Source organism: Bufo gargarizans, chromosome 8 (assembly GCF_014858855.1).
Source record: "Bufo gargarizans isolate SCDJY-AF-19 chromosome 8, ASM1485885v1, whole genome shotgun sequence".
Taxonomy (NCBI): domain Eukaryota; kingdom Metazoa; phylum Chordata; class Amphibia; order Anura; family Bufonidae; genus Bufo; species Bufo gargarizans.
The window spans coordinates 194,123,765-194,144,592 of NC_058087.1; the positions used below are offsets into that span (position 1 = coordinate 194,123,765).

The 20,828-nt window shown below is 54.1% G+C and overlaps 3 protein-coding genes across 7 annotated transcripts; 1 reads left to right on the plus strand and 2 right to left on the minus strand.

The window, feature by feature from the left end:
• The first annotated feature begins 82 nt into the window (after window positions 1-82).
• Window positions 83-4,482, plus strand: LOC122944888 (uncharacterized WD repeat-containing protein alr3466-like). 3 transcript variants are annotated; one of them, XM_044303606.1, is made up of 11 exons: window positions 83-143; window positions 406-571; window positions 2,021-2,105; window positions 2,183-2,318; window positions 2,411-2,600; window positions 2,974-3,082; window positions 3,295-3,326; window positions 3,415-3,514; window positions 3,660-3,725; window positions 4,000-4,092; window positions 4,173-4,482. In XM_044303606.1, exons 2-11 carry the CDS (start codon window positions 426-428, stop codon window positions 4,314-4,316), a joined length of 1,101 nt encoding a protein of 366 aa, XP_044159541.1. In that variant the 5' UTR covers window positions 83-143; window positions 406-425; the 3' UTR covers window positions 4,317-4,482. The 3 variants fall into 3 exon arrangements, with proteins under 3 accessions (XP_044159541.1, XP_044159539.1, XP_044159540.1); XM_044303604.1 differs by having other exon boundaries at window positions 98-181; XM_044303605.1 differs by having other exon boundaries at window positions 123-206.
• Window positions 4,483-4,602: 120 nt separating this feature from the next.
• Window positions 4,603-18,999, minus strand: LOC122944489 (protein ADP-ribosylarginine hydrolase-like). Of its 3 annotated transcripts, none has more exons than XM_044302815.1 (8): window positions 18,886-18,999; window positions 14,755-14,978; window positions 14,579-14,677; window positions 6,113-6,218; window positions 5,895-5,974; window positions 5,539-5,722; window positions 4,989-5,203; window positions 4,603-4,911 (listed from the first exon to the last, which is right to left on the minus strand). In XM_044302815.1, exons 1-8 carry the CDS (start codon window positions 18,987-18,989, stop codon window positions 4,751-4,753), a joined length of 1,173 nt encoding a protein of 390 aa, XP_044158750.1. In that variant the 5' UTR covers window positions 18,990-18,999; the 3' UTR covers window positions 4,603-4,750. The 3 variants fall into 3 exon arrangements, with proteins under 3 accessions (XP_044158750.1, XP_044158751.1, XP_044158752.1); XM_044302816.1 differs by having other exon boundaries at window positions 14,755-14,984; window positions 18,886-18,951; XM_044302817.1 differs by having other exon boundaries at window positions 18,781-18,918.
• On the minus strand, window positions 10,347-13,523 carry KIFAP3 (kinesin associated protein 3). Its single transcript, XM_044302814.1, has one exon. The coding sequence runs from the start codon at window positions 13,345-13,347 to the stop codon at window positions 10,855-10,857; it is 2,493 nt and encodes an 830-aa protein (XP_044158749.1). The 5' UTR covers window positions 13,348-13,523; the 3' UTR covers window positions 10,347-10,854.
• Window positions 19,000-20,828: the final 1,829 nt, after the last annotated feature.

Consider the following 20,828-nt stretch of genomic DNA (forward strand, 5'->3'; position numbering starts at 1 on the left):
CCTCTGAGTCTGAGGGGGAGATGGCACCTGCACCAGCGTCTCCCCGCCCTCCTCACCTCCTACGTCACTTCCGGTTGGTTGCTAGGAGACGAGAGGACGCTTTGGAGAGGAGAAGGACGCGAGAGACCGTGCGCCGCTAGTCGGTATACAAACGCATCGACACCTCATAAAAGACGCTGCGGTTTGTGACTGCTCCGCTGCAGGCAGTGTGTACATATATACCGCCTCCTGCGCTGTCTGTACTGCACATATTGTATTACAGGGTCGCCTGGTGGTTTGTGGGCAGAATGTGGAGATCCCCTCTAAAGTTAAAGGGATGCAATGAGTTAAAAACCCCTGAGTGCACGTGTATTGTGTCCATAGATCCTTCCGCTACTGACACGTCTTTATTCATGGATTTTGCAGACCACACACAGTATTGAGCAATGTCCGGGATGTTGGTGACCCCAAAACCTCGAGGGGTGCTGAGCCGTTCCTCCACCCAACTGATCACATCAGATCCCATTGTAGACGCCCAGGAATCCATCCCAGAGCCGAGTACAGAGGGCGAACTGCACCTAGAGGGAGAGATGTAAGAGGCTGCAGTATTATACTCCAGAGCTGCACTCACTATTCTGCTGGTGCAGTCACTGTGTACATACATTACTTATCCTGTACTGATCCTGAGTTACATCCTGTATTATACTCCAGAGCTGCACTCACTATTCTGCTGGTGCAGTCACTGTGTACATACATTACTTATCCTGTACTGATCCTGAGTTACATCCTGTATTATACTCCAGAGCTGCACTCACTATTCTGCTGGTGCAGTCACTGTGCACATACATTACTTATCCTGTACTGATCCTGAGTTACCTCCTGTATTATACTCCAGAGCTGCACTCACTATTCTGCTGGTGCAGTCACTGTGTACATACATTACTTATCCTGTACTGATCCTGAGTTACATCCTGTATTATACTCCAGAGCTGCACTCTCTATTCTGCTGGTGCAGTCACTGTGTACATACATTACTTATCCTGTACTGATCCTGAGTTACATCCTGTATTATACTCCAGAGCTGCACTCACTATTCTGCTGGTGCAGTCACTGTGTACATACATTACTTATCCTGTACTGATCCTGAGTTACATCCTGTATTATACTCCAGAGCTGCACTCACTATTCGGCTGGTGCAGTCACTGCGTACATACATTACTTATCCTGTACTGATCCTGAGTTACATCCTGCATTATACTCCAGAGCTGCACTCACTATTCTGCTGGTGCAGTCACTGTGTACATACATTACTTATCCTGTACTGACCCTGAGTTACATCCTGTATTATACTCCAGAGCTGCACTCACTATTCTGCTGGTGCAGTCACTGTGTACATACATTACTTATCCTGTACTGATCCTGAGTTACATCCTGTATTATACCCCAGAGCTGCACTCACTGTTCTGCTGGTGCAGTCACTGCGTACATACATTACTTATCCTGTACTGATCCTGAGTTACATCCTGTATTATACTCCAGAGCTGCACTCACTGTTCTGCTGGTGCAGTCACTGTGTACATACATTACTTATCCTGTACTGATCCTGAGTCACATCCTGCATTATACTCCAGAGCTGCACTCACTGTTCTGCTGGTGGAGTCACTGTGTACATACATTACTTATCCTGTACTGATCCTGAGTAACACCCTGTATTATACTCCAGAGCTGCACTCACTATTCTGCTGGTGCAGTCACTGTGTACATACATTACTTATCCTGTACTGATCCTGAGTCACATCCTGCATTATACTCAAGAGCTGCACTCACTATTCTGCTGGTGCAGTCACTGTGTACATACATTACTTATCCTGTACTGATCCTGAGTTACATCCTGTATTATACTCCAGAGCTGCACTCCCTATTCTGCTGGTGCAGTCACTGTGTACATACATTACTTATCCTGTACTGATCCTGAGTTACATCCTGTATTATACTCCAGAGCTGCACTCACTGTTCTTCCTATGACTTCTCTTACCCCCAGTGACTGTGGAGAGGAGGTGATGAGCTGTAGATTTAACCCTTCAGGATCTCTGCTTGCTGTCGGCCTCATCACGGGGACCATAAAGGTAACGTAGTACATTACGGTGGGGTAATAAGCTGCAGGCAGAGCATTGCACGTGACCCGCACGCTGTGTCTCTCCAGGTGTACTCCGTGGCCGACGGTAAGTGGGTGCACACCCTAAGGGACGCCCAGTCTGTAGCGGAGCGCCTGCCTGTGACCGCGCTGAGATTCCACCCGACCAGACCTGCCTCCAAGGGGGACCTGCTCCTGGCCACATGTGAGACCCGGGGCCCCCAGACCCTGATGTGGGGGGTCCTGCCGCTGCCCCCCCCCCCCCATATCCTCCTCATCTCTTTCTTGCCCCCTCAGATGCTGGCGGTCAGGTGAAGTTCTGGCACATCTCCACCCAGAGCTGCGTGCGCTCCCTGAGAGAAGAGCGGCAGATCCTCACCAGCACCTTCACCCCGTCCGGGGGCCACTTCCTGACAGCGGGCTCCAGCGATGAGATCCTTGTGTACAACACCGACACCATGACGTGTGTGAACATCTGCCAGCCCAGGTCGGTGCCCGCGACCCCCATCTGATTGTCGGGGGCCCATTGTACTTCAAGGAGCTGTCCTCCCTCAGAGGACACATGGTTAAGAGTCCTGCAAAGTGGACAGCCCCTTGAAGAACAGAGGAGTGTAGAAAAGGTGGTGCATCCTGGGAGCGGCACTTCTCCCCCTGCACCACTAGAGGGCGATCTGACACAGCTGGGTCTTACTGCTATTGGACTGGAGCTGCATACAGATCGCCCTCTAGTGGCAGCAACAGGTAGTGGACATTATTACACGTATGTGTTTGATCAGTTTGTGATCATTTATTCTGCTGGGAGTGGTAGTACTGCAGGGTCAGTCACAAATATCTGCGTCCTCTCATGCTTCTCCGTTCAGCCCCTCCCTGTCTGTGATGGACGGCCACCGCTCCCGCATCTTCGGACTTACGTTCCACCCCTTCAGCGAGGAGCATTTCATCTCCGGGGGCTGGGACGACACCGTGCAGGTCAGTATAACTAAGTGTCTTCCATCAGGAGGAGGGCCCTGCCGTATGCAAAGGAGCTACACCGCTCGGATGATTGGCTTGCAGGGATCACATGACCGTGGGGACCTGGACAGCTGACCCCCGTCTACCCAGAGGGATCCCGACTTTGCATACGGCGCCCGCTTCTGTTCTCGTTAACCCCTTCAGCCTCTCATTGTGTTGCTCTCTTGCAGTTCTGGGACATCAGGCAGAAGCATTCGTTAAGGTAACGGCGAGCAGATGACGCGCAGGCAGTGCGAACAGGCGTGTAGCCACTGATAATACCCCTAACCTCCTCTACTCCCCCCCCCCAGGAGGATCTCCGGGCCCCACGTGTGCGGAGACGCCCTAGACATCGATCCTGACACACAGCAGATCCTCGTCGGCTCATGGCGGAAGGAGGAGAATCTGCAGGTGAGGAGATCAGAGGCGGCCATGTCGGTTGTCACCCAGCTTTCCCAGATACAGAATATATTCTAGGTCTGACTTCCAAGTAATGGGAGTATTGCCCTTTAAATCATGGCCGCCCCCCGCTCACTGACTGTCTCCTTGTGCTCAGATCTGGGATTCTCAGACTGGACAGAAGACACAGACTGTGCCCGATGACTACCGTGGACCGTCCAGGGTGAGTGTGAGCCTGTATTCCATCACGTACTCCAGTCACATCCAGAGCTGCATTTACTATTCTGCTCAGCATTATTTTCTACAGAGCAGTATCCTGGACCTCCCGCAGCGGAGCGTGCTCGGTGCAGACACTGTGCAGAAATGTGGGGTCCCCGATCCTAAAGGCTAACATAGCCAGCTGAGCTGTGAGCGCAGCTTTAGATGTGACTGGAGTAGAGGACGATGTAGTGTTTGCATAGCTCCTCGCCCTCTCACAGCCTCGCTCTGCCTCTCAGGTGTACGGCTGTCGCTGGTTGGGCGCAGGTCACATGATCGCAGCCGGGAGCGACATCAACATGTGCCGAATCATAGACCGCAATTCCTTACTGGTGAGTATGCGCTACCTACGCCGCGCTCCACGGGATCCTGTGCAGGCGCTCACACTCGGCGCTCTCTCTCCTTCCTCCAGACTCGGGGGAGCCTGGTGGACCTGCCCGGCGGAGTCTACAGTCTGGACGTCTCGTCTGCCGGACCGCCGCTCGCCCCTCTTCTAGCCGTTACCTCCAGTCACAGACTCTTCCTGCTGCGTCCTACAGGCAGCGCCTTTTCCTGACGACCACTACTCCCATCCTCCATGGCAGTGATTTATCTGTTGTAATGGTGATATGTATAGTCACCACACGGACGCCCCCGGCACTGACCAATCGCAGCACGCGGTTCACTCCGGTATCAGTTGTAATGTCCATGACCCCCACAAATAAATATTTCCGATTTCTTCACATCGCCGCTGTCGTACCTGAGCGATTACGGTACTAGAGCAGCCATTGTGCACTTTGCATTATGTCCACTAGGTGGCGATGAGGAATCTTCCTCCGTTACTGAATTTATATAGAAGTATTAAATTTAATATTTTATTAGTCACACGACGTAATCAGTACAGAATGGGGACACCGACTACAACTCCCCTCATCCTCTGCCACACAGGTATGATGGGTGTCTCAGAACTGTCAGGGGTCTTCTCCTTGGATCCAGGGTCTTCCGCTGTGGTCAGGGTTCGCCCCCCCAGGCTAGCTTGTGCAGAGAGTGGGCGACCGCCTCCAGCCTGCCCCTGTACTCCAGGTGACTGTGGTTTCCTGTTGGGGCCCCTGCTAGTCCATATAGGGCCCCCCAGCAGCAGCCCGCGATGACCCCGGTGGAGTCGCTGTCACCTGTGAGGACAAAGGTCGTGAGGCCGGAGGACTGCAGCGCGCACAAATCAGGGACGTCGTCCAGCCCGCTACCTCACCTCCATGAAACATGGCCCTGCTGCACAGCTCCTCCCAGGAGCCCCGGGCCCCCAGCAGAGCATCATAGGCAATCATAGGAGCATCGTGACCGCTCCTCCCAGCCCAGCCGTCCAGACTCCAGCGCCCATACTCCACATCCCTGTCGGCAGCGCTGTAGGGAGATGGGAACACGGCCGGACCGGCCCCCCGCAGAAGACCCCGCTCCGACAGGTATCTGAGGAGAGAGCCTCACGCTGATCATTAAAGGGCCCTGCACCCAGAAATCATCATCACATACAACAAGTCACTTAGATTTGCATTTTGCAGTGTTTCCAAGTTCTGGGGATACAGCCTGCAGTGTAAAGAATGGAGTTTTTTTTTCTGGTTGTCACGGCCATAGCTGGGGTCACATATACTTTGTGTTATTTAAATATCTGTATACAGACATGAACCCCTATTCTTTACACTGCAGGCTATATTCACAGGCTTTATCTTAGTGACTTCTTGTGTTGTCCTCTGTGCAGTGTCTAGAGCCCCCCTTTAAGTGAGATAGAAACCCACCCCCCTCACCTCTCCCAGGACTGCCGGAAATAATCCCACGCTTCCACGTGCCGCTCCACATCGGCGTCTGCCGCACGCACGTACTCCATGGCCAGAGGGAGCGTCTCCAGCAGGAGGGAGCCCCAATCTTCAAGGGGGACCCTCCGAACTGACAGGGATGTGAAGAGAGCGGAGGCCAGGGATCCCAGGTACCCTGGAGACACAAGGGGATCGCACCAGTAAAGATCACTCCTGAGGCTGGGAAAGCTGGGTGACAACCATTACGGCCGCCACCACGGCTCCCACAGGGGTTGTCACCCATCTTTCCCATGCACCTCGTGTCTGCCCAGTAACTAGTGGGTAAAGCATGGACACTACCCCCTGACCTGTCGGATGGTTGTGCGTCATCTTCCCGCTCTCCACACTGACCGCGACCAGACTGGGCAGCTCAGACGGACGGGGGAACCTGCGGAGGGGAAGGGGGGCCGTAATAAGGTTATAATAATCATTATATGTCATCCAGCTTCCAGGGCAGCGCCGGTTAGTGGGGGCGCACTGGGGCCCCCTCTCTATTACTACCTTGTATCCCAAACCAGTGCCTCACCTCAGCCCTATACACATGGATCTCATGGCCGCTCCACATCCAGTCGCCGAGGGGTTAAACAGGATTTTGTAGCCGCCAGGTTCTCCGGGACGCAGCTGGGAGGTTCCTAAAACAGGGGGGGGGGGGGGGGGGGCAGGGATTATAGAGAAATGTCTCCCATCAGTAATGTAAACCCTTCTATGTATTTATCTGGAACTTGTTCTATACTCCAGTCACACCCAGAGCTGCATCGACAGATTACATTTTATTTATCGTTAAGTGCAAACCATATTTACTAACGTTTATGATGAACAGAAAGCACAAAATACGAGGGGGAAAAAGCTGCAGAATTACTTGTAGAACAACGGCAGATTTAGGCTGCATTCACACAATGCGGTCCACAAACTGCAGATCCACGCGGTACAGATCCAGTCCGTGTGGCATCCGCACTTTTTGCAGAGCTGTTGATTTTAATGGGTTTGCATTTTGGGGCTTATTTACACGCCGGTCTTCATGGTCTCTGTGCAGCTGGAGGAAGCGCCAAAGTTATGTGGAGGCGCAGGCAGAGGACCTGTGGAGGTAAAGGCCTCTAGGTAAGTTTTGCGCTTCCTCCAGCAGGACATGCGACAATCCTAAATCTACTCCGGCTCCTTTGCAAGTCATTTTGTACGCCAAAAATTGGCATAGAAAATGAGGAATGAGACGGGCGTGCCGGCCCGCCCTCTCCAGGCCCCTTTTATAGATCTGTCTGTAAAGTCGCAGATTCTGTTGCCGATACCCGACAAATGTGCCGCTCTGTGTCCGCGTACAGGACATGCTCTTTCGTGGAATGGACGCAGACAGCATCCATATTTTGCGGACCTGCACATTTTTTGGACCGCAAAACTCACCGCTCCGTTACCGTCCGATACATTGACGCAGTGAAGCTGTAAACGGCGTGGTCCTAAAGGAGCTAAAACCGCCGCCGTGTCCTCTATCAGAACCCATGTTGTGCGGTGCCAGGGAGAAGAAGCTGCGCACTTCCTGACATCCGGCCTGCGGATCCATTCTGCCGCCTGCATACTAAAGTATTTAGGTGAGAAGACTACTGAGCTACTGAGCATGTGCGACCACCGGCACCGGCCCAATCACTGAGACGTTCTGTGAGGAAACCCAAAGAACCCCAGTAAATAACGTGATCACCAGAAGCGGTTTAATCCGTGTATTCGGTGCCGGCACACTACAGAACATCCTGCCGGATCAGCGGCCATAAATAAAAGGACACCGCGTGAAATAATGGCGGACATGCGCTTATTAAATATACATGGAATAACACGTTAGCACGTTCACAGATCGGACATCGGAGGATCCCCGGAGTTTCCCGAAACTAAACATTTCTGGCTGTTCCTGATTATTATTTTTTTATTGCATTTTACTCATTTTGGGCTAAAAATTATTTTCTCTATTGGTCTTGGTTTGTAATACAAGGGGTTAAAAAATCTCAAATCTGCACTGTCCCTCCTGAGTTCTGTCAGCTGACAGCTCATGTGAAGCCTGATCTCCTGACCTCTCATTTAAAAGGGTTTTCTGAGACTTGTAGACTGATGCTCTGTCCTCTAGCTAGCTGATCGGCGGGGGTCCGACACCCGGGACCCCCACCAATCAGCTGTTTGAGAAGGCAGTGGTGCTCCTGTGATCGCCGCGGCCTTCTTCCTGCTCACCGAGCACAGCGCCGTCCTTTGTATAGTGGCTGCGCTTGGTATTGCGCTCAGCCCCATTCACTTCTATGAACGTGACGTCACTGGCCTAGAGAAAGCTGAGAAAAGCATGGCGTGCCGATGCCTTCTCAAAGCGGGGGTCCCGGGTGTCGGACCCCCAGCGATCGGGTAGATCATCAGTATGCAAGTCTTGGAAAACCCCTTGAAGGGCTCATGCACACGACCGTATGCATTTTGCAGAACGGAACAGCCGGTCCCTAATAGAACAGTCCTATCCTTGTCCGTAATAAATGGTTCCGCATATGGACACGGAAAGAAAATACGCTCGTGTGCATGAGCCCCAAGCCATATTCTTATCCGTTTAGCTGTAATCATCCGACTGATTTTTAACCCCATGTATCACAAAAACTGCCGAACATTTTAATAAAGACCAATCGAAAAAATGATTCTTAGCCCAAAATGCGATAAAAATAAAACTGCCCTGAAGGTGTCCGTAGCCTTTAAACGTGAAACATGGTGTCGGACTACTTCGCTTTAGGCCCCTTTCACACGAGCGGGTGCGATGCGTGACGTGAACGCACTGAATCCGGACCCATTCATTTCTATGGGTCTGTGCACGAGTGTTTTTCACGCCTCATTTCGGCGTTGCGTGAGAATCGCAGCAGGTTCTATATTCCGCGTTTTTCACGCAGACCTGGCCCCATAGAGGTAAATGGGGCATCAGTGAAAAACGCATTGCGTCCGGATAGAACCTGGATGCAGTACGGATGCGATGCGTTTTTCACCCATGGTTGCTCGGAGATGTTGTTTGTAACTTTTCAGTTTTCTTTTTTAACTGCGTGAAAAACGCATCAAAACGCATTGCACCCGCACAGAAATAACGGATCTCCCCGTGTTTGTGAGGATTTCCTCCGGTTTCCTCCAAAGACATCCTGATAGGGACCTTAGGGCTTGTTCACACGACCGCGTGAAGCCCGTGCTGTGGACCGCAAATTGCAGTCCACAATGCACGGGCAACTGACCGTGGCCCAGCCGCATGGGGATCGCGGACCCATTTACTTGAATGGGTCTGCGATCGGTCCGTTCCGCAAAAAGACAGAGCAAGTTCTATCTTTTTGCGGTGCGGAGGCACAGAACGGAACACTACGGAAGCATTCTGTAGTGTTCGGTTTCTTCGGATTTGCGGAATGGGTACGCATCAGTGATGCGGAATGCACACAGAACGGCGCCCCCGTGTATTGTGGATCCGCAAATGCAGGCCGCAACATGGCAACGGGCAGCACACAGTTCGTGTGAATGAGCCCTTAGGTTGTGGGCCCCATTGGGGACAGTGTGATAATGTCTGTAAAGCGGAATATGTCAGCGCTATAAAAGGTGAGCAAAATAATAATAATCATTTTTCCATCACATTAGACGCTGCTAGTTTCCATGGTTACGACCACCCTGTAATCCAGCAGCAGTGGTCGTGCTTGCACACTATAGGAAAAAGCACCGGCCTCTCTCTGTCGGCTGGGACTATGGGAGTGCACATAGGCTGGCTCCTTTTCCTGTAGTGTGCAAGCACGACCACCACTGATGGATTGCAAGGTGGTCGTAACCATGGAAACATTAATCCAGCCAGCTAAGGAGGCAATATGGAGAATAATACATTAGTAAGTGCCACTTACTGAAGGGACACAACCCCTTTAAGGTAGCCCTACATCAGGCACGCTCAACCTGCGGGCCTCCAGCTGTTGTAAAACTACAACTCCCACAATGCCCTGCTGTAGGCTGTTTAGGCATTCTGGGAGTTGGAGTTTTGCAACAGCTGGAGGGCCGCAGGTTGAGCAGGCCTGCCCTACATCATGTTTTACGTTTAAAGGATATGCACAACAAAGCGGCAATTTTTTTTTAAGCTTGCATTTTACTCATTTGGCAGTAAAATTATATTTTAAATTAGTCTCAATTAAAAATGTTCAGACATTTTTGAGATACAGGGGTTAAATAAATAAATAAAAATAAAGCGGTCGGTCTCCAGAGTATCACCTCTCAGTCCCGTCAGCTGACAGATCATGTAAACCCTTATCTCTGATCTCCTGACACAGTGTTATTAGACTGATAAGAGTTGAGCTACAACGACCGGACTTCACATGAGCGGTCAGCTAACGGGACTGAGAAGTGATAAACCTGTTTCTCAAAAACAGCTGAACATTTTTTATAAACAGCCAACTAAAAAATTATATATTTTTTTAGTCCAAAATGAGTAAAGTTCAATCATTAACAAAATTAGCCCAAAGGTGTACATAGGGGTCATCCGGGAAACAATATTGATGAATAGGTCATCAATATCACATCGGCGGTGGTCCAAGTCCTGATCAGCTGTTTCGGAAAGCTGCGGTGCTCACCTGAGCATTGGGTAAAGCATGGATGCTCAACCTGCGGCCCTCCAGCTGTTGTAGAACTACAACTCCCACTATGCCCTGCTGCAGGCTGATAGCTGTAGACCAGGGATGTCAAACTCGTGGCCCTCCAGCTGTTGCAAAACTACAACTCCCATCATGCCTGGGCATACTACAGCTATCAGTGAATGATGGGAGTTGTAGTTTTGCAACATCTGGAGGGCCATGAGTTTGACATCCATGCTGTAGACTGTCTGGGAATTATAGTTTTGCAACAGCTGGAGGGCCGCAGGTTGAGCGTGCCTGGGTTAAAGCAACAGCTTCCCAGGCACTTCCCAAGCACAGCGCCATACATGGTATAGTGGCTGTGCTTGGTACTGCAGCTCAACCCCATTGGCTTTAATGGGTCTGAGCTGCAACTAAGCCATGTGACCGGTGTAGGAAATGAACATGGCACAAACAGAGCGCCAGCAACACCCAGGACCCCCGCCGATCTGATATTGGTGACCTATCCGGAGGATATTAATTCGCAGAGAACCCCTTTAAAGGCACAGCCTGATCATCCCATTACTCCTAGGACGACCCCACATGTAAGTCACGGATCTACAGCACATCACACACAGCATGCATTTCTCCAAGTGGATGGGATTATAGGCTGATTGATATATCGATCTGTGGCGACTGGCGATCATCGCGCGCCCAGTCCGTAGTAGTAAGGCTCATCTGGGCGGTAGCCGTATGCAGTTGTAGGACGCCCAGGAATGGCAGCAGATTGCCCAAAATTATCAACACCAGTCCCGGTGCTAAACAGATGCTGCCCAATGAGATCTCCGTTCTGAAGCTGATAGTCACTGAAGAAATCAGGACTGGGGGCCCCTTCAGACGGCAGGAGCCCCTCTGCGTTGTAATACAAGTCAGGTCTTTCCAGTATATCGCCCTCGTGGATGAAGGGCTCGATGGGCTCGTCACCGTACAGATACTGCTCGTTCTCATCCATCTGACGGCTCTCCACCATCTCCAGCCACTGAGAGTTATGCCAGCGGAACTTCTCGCTCTGTATCTTCTTCGCCCACTCCTCATCGTATTCCGCAATGATGTCGAGGGTATTATCGCAGACCTTTCGGATTTCCGAGTTCTTATCGTGCATTAAGTCTATGAGATAGGCCGGGGCCTGCGTCTCCTTGATGATGACATCTCTGGTGGCCTGATGGAAAACCATCTGGTAGAAGACGTAGACAATCTGGCACACGAACTCGTCGTCTTCCTGCTGAGCGTTAAGCAGCTCGATAAGCGCAGGAATAATTCCAGATTTGGCCAACAGGGCGGCGCACGAGTCGTCGGTGGACACCGTCCCGATCATGATGACGGCTTCCAGGACCAGGTCGTCTTCAGCAGAGCCCGGCTTCAGTTTATCCTTGAGGTAAGGGACAAGCTTATATTCCTTGAGAACCAGTTCCCAGTCCAGGTCGCCGAGAGTCAGGTTGGCGAGCGTCCCCAGGCACTCGATGACAAATTCTTCCTCTTCGTCATTTGAGATCTGAGCCGCCAGGTCCCCGACGTAGTCTATGAACTGGTTCTTGGTGAGCCCGTCGTGTTGGGAAATGTTCCGGACCATCTTCATTACCAGCGGATCCTTCCATTTCAGCGCTTTCTTCATCAGCATCTTCAGCCCGTTCCCTTCGCAGATCAACTGAGCGTTTCTCTTGTTCGCAGCCAGATTGATGCAGAAAGAGATCAGTTCCAGATCGATGCGCCCCTCGGAGGATTCAAAGAGCATCTTCATGGCCCGGGGGATGCAGTCTGTGTAGGCAAACATGGATTTCCACCGATCGTCCATGCTGATGTGATACAGAATGCACAGGACCACTTGTCTGTAGCTCTCGTTTTCCAGAAGAACCGTGAGCTTGGGGAGAAGCCCGACCTGCACCATCTTGTTCCTCAGCCCGGCGTCGAAGGAGAGGTTGAGGAGGAGCCGCAGCGTCACGTTGAGCAAGTCTTCGTGCTCGCACGGCACCATCTTACACAGTTTATCCACGATCTCCATCTCGGCCATGTCGTTTTTGTTTTCCAGGAAGATGCTGAGCTTCTTCAGAAAGGAGACCACGAGGATGAGGAGCTCGGAGTTCTCTCGGTCCAGGGCTTTCACCAACATGTGGACAATGTTCTTGTTCCTCATCTTCAGCTCGGTGCGGGGATCCTCGGCCAGGTTGAGCAGCAGGTAGAGGGCCACCCTCAGGAGCCGCTCCTGTTTCACCAGGAGCCCCTGGTATTTCTTATAGGTCTTCTCATACTCTTTCTTTAAGGAGGGGGTCTCGGGGTCTTCGTCGATGGCCTTCTTCTTCTTGGCCAGTTCTTCTTGCCACAGCTCGTGGCGCTTTAGCTCGTGGTCAATGATGTTCATGCACAGGGCTCCGATTTTATAGTGCGTTATCAACCCCCGAAACTGGGAGAAGCTGGAGAAGCAGAAGAAGACGTAGATGATGTTGGTGGCCAGCTCGGCGCTCTGCTTCCAGTCCTCCCGCAGCACCCGGGCCAGGGCGCCCAGCGCCGTCTCGTTCAGGAGCAGCTCCTCCAGGTTGTCGGGGTTGCGGGCGAGCTGCAGGATCAGGGCGGAGCCGCGCACTTTGTCGGGGACCTCCTCGTACAGCAGCTCGATGTACTCGTCCATGTCGTTGATGGTGGCCACCTCATCGATCTGCGGGCCCTCGGGGGGCGCGGGGTCCCTCGGCTCGGCGCTCTTCTTCTCCCTGCCCCCCTCCTCCCGTCGGTTCTGCAGGTAGAACAGCAGCTGCTCCACCTCAGCCAGCTTGGACGGGTGCAGCAGCCGGCATTCCTCCACCACCTTCCTGGCCAGGGAGGAGATGTCCGTGCCGGCGTTCAGGCTCTTCAGGCGGATGATCTTCTGACACTCCTTCCGCTCCCCCAGCATTGGCTCCCCCATCTCTCCCAGGATGGTGGCCTCCACCTCATAGTGCACCACCAGCGCCTTCTCCGTCGGGTGGACGTCGATGTTTCCGCCCTTCACCTTCCGCTTCAGGTAGCGGGCGTCCTCGGACTGCATGTCGACAGCGCCGGCTCCGACACCGGGGAGGATGACACCGGACAGCGGACCGTTTGTTGCTGTTTCCAGGGGGATAGACTGGAGACGCCCGGATGTGACGTCACTGGGGAGGAGCCGCATCCGCTGTGTGGTGACTGGTCCTCCAGTTCTCTGTCTCCCCCTGCTGGTCGGTGGCGGTAATGCGCCTGCTCTGCTGCGTTCACACCTGTCTGTCTGCTCCTTCCTTGCGTCTTTTCTGCTGCCATCTCTCCCACACACAGCAGCACTTGTGCTGTATTCATTTATTTAGTCTTTAGTGCTGCTAATATAAACAGATATTATTTATAATAGTGCAGTATATTATCAGGACTCTATGGGGTATAAACCCGCCTGACACCCCATTAAAGGGGTATTCCCATCTTAGACTAGCGATATGCTGCCATGCCAGCGGTGGGACCCGCACCTATATCGAGAACGGAGCGGGGAGCGCTGTGGCTGGAGGACTCCAGATTTCCCGGGGTCCGTCCACCACCAAGCGCTAATCCCCGCCTCTCCCGTGCATGCGCGGCCCATGCTCCCATTCATTTCTATGGGGCGGACGGCAATAGCCGAGCCAGCGCTCAGCTATTTTTGGCGGCCCCATAGAAATGAATAGAGGGCGGCTGCGCATGCGCAGTGCGCCCTCCTTCACTTTCTGGGCTCCGTTCTCGATATAGGTGCGGGTCCCACCGCTGGGACAATGGGGGCATATCCTAGCGATATGCCCCCATTGTCTGAGGTGAGAAAACCCCTTTAATTAAAGGGATTGTCCAGCCAGTGACGTTTATCTCCTGTCTGATCAGTGGGGGCCCCTCTAACCACTAGAACGGGGGTCCCAGGCCCGCCATACCGCGAGGAGTGGGGATAGCTGGCCGTCTATGGGGCTGACAGATGTAGCAGAGCTCTGTCCGCGCGTCAGCCCAGAGACGGCAGGGGAGGCTTATCAGAACTGGTGTGAAGTCGCCCATAGCAACCAGTCAGCTTTCTCCTTTCATTTCTGAGCGCTCCTTTGGAAAATGAAAGGTGGAATCTGATTGGTTGCTATGGGTTTTCTGGTCGTCCTATGGCAGCACGACTTTGTGATGGACTACCGAGAATGGGGGCAGCTCTCTGCACAGGGAGGCGTATAACGGAGGACCGGTCCTGGCAGTGCAGCGGAGCGCGAGGGGCGTAATCATCCAAAACCGCAGGCGGGGCCCGGTGTACGCACTACATCTCCCACAATGCACCTCGGTATGGCAGGATCTCTACTAACACGGTGGGGAAATGCTGGAAAGCAGAATTGTGATTGCAGCTCTGGGTGTGAGTGAAGCAGACGACATCAGCGTCTTACCCAGGATGCTGGTGGGTCCCGGCTTCCTCCCCTCCATGTCGGTCATGGCGGACACGTATCGGGCGGCCAGCTCCTGGTACAGCTCTTCCTTCACCTTCCCTGCAGGGGGCGGAGAGTTCATGCAGTGATCTGATTGGTTGCTGTGGGCCCCACCGCTCACCTTACAGGGGACTCACCCGTTGCCAGGCTCTCGCCCGTCGCCAGGTGCAGCACGGTGTCGTCGCTGACCGGCCAGTCCGGCGGGCACACGGCGAGGTTGTGGAGTCCTCCCAGCTCCTGCAGCTCCTTGTGGATCTGGGGCCCCGACTTACAGTATTCCCACAGCTGGTTCCTGTAGCCCAGAGCATCTCCGGCGCCGCTCAGCAACATGGCGGCTACGTACAGGTCACGTGATGGCGCCCTGAGACCGAGTAATAAAGAGACATTATATAAGCTCCGTCCTGTCTGCCCAAACCACACCCCCAACTATACCACCTATTGGAGTCTGAAATCCACCCCGTCTCATGCTGCTGGTCTGTCCTTCCTCCCTGCTTTATACTGCAGCTCTGCTTGTTCTGTTTAGCTGCTGTGTGTCAGCACAAGCTCAGCCAGAATCAGTGCATAGATTTCTATTAGGTGCAGTGTCTTTCTGTGACCAGAAGGTGGCGCTGCTGACAGATTTCATATACACGGATTGACAATAACAATCCCGCCCCAGAGATGTCGGGTTAGACACTGGGTCTTGGGACAAGAGGGCGTCAACGTGCTTCCCCCGCTGACCTATGAAAAGGCTCTCAGAGGCTACTTTTGGGCAGTGTACCTTTTGGTAAGAGAGCGGTGACTGGTGGACATATCTCTATGACGCACTGAAAGACATTTGGCCGATCATTGGATCAAAAGGAGCCGGATGGTTGTTTCGATGAATTGTCGCCATCTAGTTCGTTCCGCCCTCGCTGTTAGGAGATGTTGGGGGTAGTAGTTACATGATAGCACACAGAGTATAGGCTCCAGAAGAGAGGATCCCCCGACAAGCACGAGTGTCTCCACAGTCTCGTCGCCCCCTTCATTACACCCGTCTCTGCCCGGACTATTTCCAGGCACTTAGCAGGAGATTTGCTGTCCCTGCGCCCATTACGTGTCCGGCCATTGACAGCAGCAGTGGGGTAATGAACCAGAAAACGGTCGGGTTGGAGTACGGAGGCCTCGTGGTGAGAGCTTCTATCCTGTCCCCCCGCTGGTGTGATGATCGGGGAAGCCATTGCATACGACAGTCGTCACCCCCAGTAATGATATGAGGGGCAGGACATCCTACCGCCACGTGTGTCCTCCCATGGCAGGATAACGCCCGGCCACACAGCAGGGCTTCCCGTGAATGTCTCCTCCAGATTACAGCCGATCCAGCATTTATGGGACCGGCAGCCTGAGTGCAGGATCTACAGGCCCAGCTGTAACATCTGTGGGCAACTGTGCCGCAGGATACCAGGACCTGTATGCTGCCATGTCTGACCGTATCTCACCCTGTATCCAGGCTAGAGGCCGTATCTCAGCTAGTATCCAGGCTAGAGGCCGTATCTCACCTTGTATCCGGGCTAGAGGCCGTATCTCGTCAGGTATCCAGGCTAGAGGCCGTATCTCATCAGGTATCCAGGCTAGAGGCCGTATCTCATCAGGTATCCAGGCTAGAGGCCGTATCTCACCTTGTATCCGGGCTAGAGACCGTATCTCATCAGGTATCCGGGCTAGAGGCCGTATCTCATCAGGTATCCAGGCTAGAGGCCGTATCTCATCAGGTATCCAGGCTAGAGGCCGTATCTCATCTTGTATCCGGGTTAGAGGCTGTATCTCATCCTGTATCCGGGCTAGAGGCCGTATCTCATCAGGTATCCAGGCTAGAGGCCGTATCTCATCTTGTATCCGGGTTAGAGGCTGTATCTCATCCTGTATCCGGGCTAGAGGCCGTATCTCATCAGATATCCGGGCTAGAGGCCGTATCTCATCAGGTATCCAGGCTAGAGGCCGTATCTCATCTTGTATCCAAGCTAGAGGCCGTATCTCATCAGGTATCCAGGCTAGAGGCCGTATCTCATCAGGTATCCAGGCTAGAGGCCGTATCTCATCTTGTATCCGGGTTAGAGGCCGTATCTCATCTTGTATCCGGGTTAGAGGCTGTATCTCATCTTGTATCCGGGTTAGAGGCTGTATCTCATCAGGTATCCGGGCTAGAGGCCGTATCTCATCTTGTATCCGGGCTAGAGGCCGTATCTCATCAGGTATCCGGGCTAGAGGCCGTATCTCATCAGGTATCCAGGCTAGAGGCCGTATCTCATCTTGTATCCAGGCTAGAGGCCGTATCTCATCAGGTATCCAGGCTAGAGGCCGTATCTCATCCTGTATCCAGGCTAGAGGCCGTATCTCACCTTGTATCCAGGCTAGAGGCCGTATCTCATCAGGTATCCAGGCTAGAGGCCGTATCTCATCAGGTATCCAGGCTAGAGGCCGTATCTCATCAGGTATCCAGGCTAGAGGCCGTATCTCATCTTGTATCCGGGTTAGAGGCCGTATCTCATCTTGTATCCGGGTTAGAGGCCGTATCTCATCTTGTATCCGGGTTAGAGGCTGTATCTCATCTTGTATCCGGGTTAGAGGCTGTATCTCATCAGGTATCCGGGCTAGAGGCCGTATCTCATCTTGTATCCGGGCTAGAGGCCGTATCTCATCAGGTATCCGGGCTAGAGGCCGTATCTCATCTTGTATCCAGGCTAGAGGCCGTATCTCATCTTGTATCCAGGCTAGAGGCCGTATCTCATCAGGTATCCAGGCTAGAGGCCGTATCTCATCCTGTATCCAGGCTAGAGGCCGTATCTCACCTTGTATCCAGGCTAGAGGCCGTATCTCATCAGGTATCCAGGCTAGAGGCCGTATCTCATCAGGTATCCAGGCTAGAGGCCGTATCTCATCAGGTATCCAGGCTAGAGGCCGTATCTCATCAGGTATCCAGGCTAGAGGCCGTATCTCATCAGGTATCCAGGCTAGAGGCCGTATCTCATCAGGTATCCAGGCTAGAGGCCGTATCTCATCAGGTATCCAGGCTAGAGGCCGTATCTCATCAGGTATCCTTGGTGCGGGATTATTTTCGTCAGGGTGTATATTTGCGTGATAAATCAGTTATCTCCCCCCCCCCCCCACTCCAAATAATTAAAGGGGAATTGCACCCTCTGGGGCCGGGTCCCTGGGTGTGTGGCCCTCTGAGGTCCCCCAGCCCTGTATATATATGAAATAATCTTTAAAAAAACTTAGTAGTTGTGGCCCCTTTGGCGCTGCCTGGACCTCGACTGAATGAACTTAGACCTGTCTGGTATTAAGAGACCCTTTATTATACAGTCAACGCGTTTCTGGGGCAGGATTAACCCCTCGTCAGGACTGGTTACAGTATGATGGGCTACACAAGGTTTAAAAGCCCGTTTTTGGCGGGCTGAATAGGGGTGGGGCTTGTGGGGAGGGGCAGGGCTAGGTAAATAGATGAGTCCGCCTGTCAGGAGGCATGGTCCTTCCTCTGCGGGCGCAGCGTGGCACCAGACACTTCAGGTCTGAAGTTCATTCAGTCGAGGTCCAGGCAGCGCCAAAGGGGCCGCAACTACGTTTTTTTAAAGGTTATTTCTCTTCATCTGCCGTCTGCCCCCGAGCACAGGCAGAGGACCGCCGCCTGCCCCCGAGCACAGGCAGAGGACCGCCGCCTGCCCCCGAGCACAGGCAGAGGACCGCCGCCTGCCCCCGAGCACAGGCAGAGGACCGCCGCCTGCCCCCGAGCACACGCAAAGGACTGCCCCGAGCACAGGCAGAGGACCGCCGCCTGCCCCCGAGCACAGGCAGAGGACCGCCGCCTGCCCCCGAGCACAGGCAGAGGACCGCCGCCTGCCCCCGAGCACAGGCAGAGGACCGCCGCCTGCCCCCGAGCACAGGCAGAGGACCGCCGCCTGCCCCCGAGCACAGGCAGAGGACCGCCGCCTGCCCCCGAGCACGCGCAGAGGACCGCCGCCTGCCCCCGAGCACGCGCAGAGGACCGCCGCCTGCCCCCGAGCACGCGCAGAGGACCGCCGCCTGCCCCCGAGCACACGCAGAGGACCGCCGCCTGCCCCGAGCACACGCAGAGGACCGCTGCCTGCCCCGAGCACACGCAGAGGACCCGGCAGCCGCGTTTAATGCGCATGTGGCGCTCTACATACCCGTATATATATATGGCGATACACAATGTAATGTATCCTGGGCTGCAGGGTCACTGCCCCTTTAAGAGGGGAGGCTGGAGGCACGGCGGGCCTCGTGGCTCTTACTTGCTCTCCATGATGCTGGAGCTGCGGACTGTGCCCAGATTCTTCCCTCTGCTCTCCTTGACCAAAGTCCTGCCCCTCCCCCCAGTCTGTGTTTTGGGTGTCATGTGACCCAGATCCAGTCTGGACGTCCCCTCTGTAACCCCTTCACTGCTGGGGCCCGAGCTCAGCACATTCCGTGCCTATATTAGTTGGGGCTCGGCCACTGCAAAGGTCAAAGTTCAGCCGGGTGCTTATTAACCTGATATAATGTTATAAAAGTCCTCACCTAGAATTAACCCTGCGGCAGCCGGAACGTACGAGCGTGGCCGCCACTACAGCTCCCAACACTGCCGCTATAGAGATTTGCCTTTCTGGAGCCCAGGAAAGCTGGGTGACAGGCTGTATCCAGAGTCACCCAGCTTTATAACTCATAACTTCATCACACTGCTGCCCCCTGCTGGTTCAGTGTCTGTACAGAGCATGCTCCACTGTGCTGCCCTCTGCTGGTTCAGTGTCTGTACAGAGCATGCTCCACCGTGCCGCCCTCTGCTGGTTCAGTGTCTGTACTGAGCATGCCCCACCGTGCCGCCCTCTGCTGGTTCAGTGTCTGTACTGAGCATGCTCCACCGTGCCGCCCTCTGCTGGTTCAGTGTCTGTACTGAGCATGCTCCACCGTGCTGCCCCCTGCTGGTTCAGTGTCTGCACTGAGCATACTCCACCGTGCTGCCCCCTGCTGGTTCAGTGTCTGCACTGAGCATGCTCCACCGTGCTGCCCCCTGCTGGTTCAGTGTCTGCACTGAGCATACTCCACCGTGCTGCCCCCTGCTGGTTCAGTGTCTGCACTGAGCATACTCCACCGTGCTGCCCCCTGCTGGTTCAGTGTCTGCACTGAGCATACTCCACCGTGCTGCCCCCTGCTGGTTCAGTGTCTGCACTGAGCATGCTCCACCGTGCTGCCCCCTGCCGGTTCAGTGTCTGCACTGAGCATGCCCCACCGTGCTGCCCCCTGCCGGTTCAGTGTCTGCACAGAGCATGCTCCACTGTGCTGCCCCCTGCTGGTTCAGTGTCTGCACTGAGCATGCTCCACCGTGCTGCCCCCTGCTGGTTCAGTGTCTGCACTGAGCATGCCCCACCGTGCTGCCCCCTGCCGGTTCAGTGTCTGTACAGAGCATGCTCCACTGTGCTGCCCCCTGCTGGTTCAGTGTCTGCACTGAGCATGCTCCACCGTGCTGCCCCCTGCTGGTTCAGTGTCTGTACAGAGCATGCTCCACCCTGCTGCCCTCTGCTGGTTCAGTGTCTGTACAGAGCATGCTCCACCGTGCTGCCCCCTGCTGGTTCAGTGTCTGTACAGAGCATGCTCCACCGTGCTGCCCTCTGCTGGTTCAGTGTCTGTACAGAGCATGCTCCACTGTGCTGCCCCCTGCTGGTTCAGTGTCTGCACTGAGCATGCTCCACTGTGCTGCCCTCTGCTGGTTCAGTGTCTGTACAGAGCATGCTCCACCGTGCTGCCCCCTGCTGGTTCAGTGTCTGTACAGAGCATGCTCCACCGTGCTGCCCTCTGCTGGTTCAGTGTCTGTACAGAGCATGCTCCACCGTGCTGCCCTCTGCTGGTTCAGTGTCTGTACAGAGCATGCTCCACCGTGCTGCCCTCTGCTGGTTCAGTGTCTGTACAGAGCATGCTCCACCGTGCTGCCCCCTGCTGGTTCAGTGTCTGTACAGAGCATGCTCCACCGTGCTGCCCTCTGCTGGTTCAGTGTCTGTACAGAGCATGCTCCACCGTGCTGCCCTCTGCTGGTTCAGTGTCTGTACAGAGCATGCTCCACCGTGCTGCCCTCTGCTGGTTCAGTGTCTGTACAGAGCATGCTCCACTGTGCTGCCCTCTGCTGGTTCAGTGTCTGTACAGAGCATGCTCCACCGTGCTGCCCTCTGCTGGTTCAGTGTCTGTACAGAGCATGCTCCACCGT

What these genes read in the sequence shown, in the direction of transcription:
- LOC122944888 (XM_044303606.1), top strand. Translation starts at nt 426, where the DNA reads ATGTCCGGGATGTTGGTGACCCCAAAACCTCGAGGGGTGCTGAGCCGT. An exon ending in TCATCACGGGGACCATAAAG is followed by an intron (nt 2,106 to 2,182) that starts GTAACGTAGTAC and finishes GTGTCTCTCCAG; the next exon opens with GTGTACTCCGTGGCCGACGG. An exon ending in GCTGGGACGACACCGTGCAG is followed by an intron (nt 3,083 to 3,294) that starts GTCAGTATAACT and finishes GCTCTCTTGCAG; the next exon opens with TTCTGGGACATCAGGCAGAA.
- KIFAP3 (XM_044302814.1), bottom strand. Translation starts at nt 13,347, where the DNA reads ATGCGGCTCCTCCCCAGTGACGTCACATCCGGGCGTCTCCAGTCTATC.
- LOC122944489 (XM_044302815.1), bottom strand. Translation starts at nt 18,989, where the DNA reads ATGACACCCAAAACACAGACTGGGGGGAGGGGCAGGACTTTGGTCAAG. An exon ending in GGGACCCACCAGCATCCTGG is followed by an intron (nt 6,219 to 14,578) that starts GTAAGACGCTGA and finishes CCCCTGTTTTAG; the next exon opens with GAACCTCCCAGCTGCGTCCC. An exon ending in TCCATGTGTATAGGGCTGAG is followed by an intron (nt 5,975 to 6,112) that starts GTGAGGCACTGG and finishes TCCCCTCCGCAG; the next exon opens with GTTCCCCCGTCCGTCTGAGC.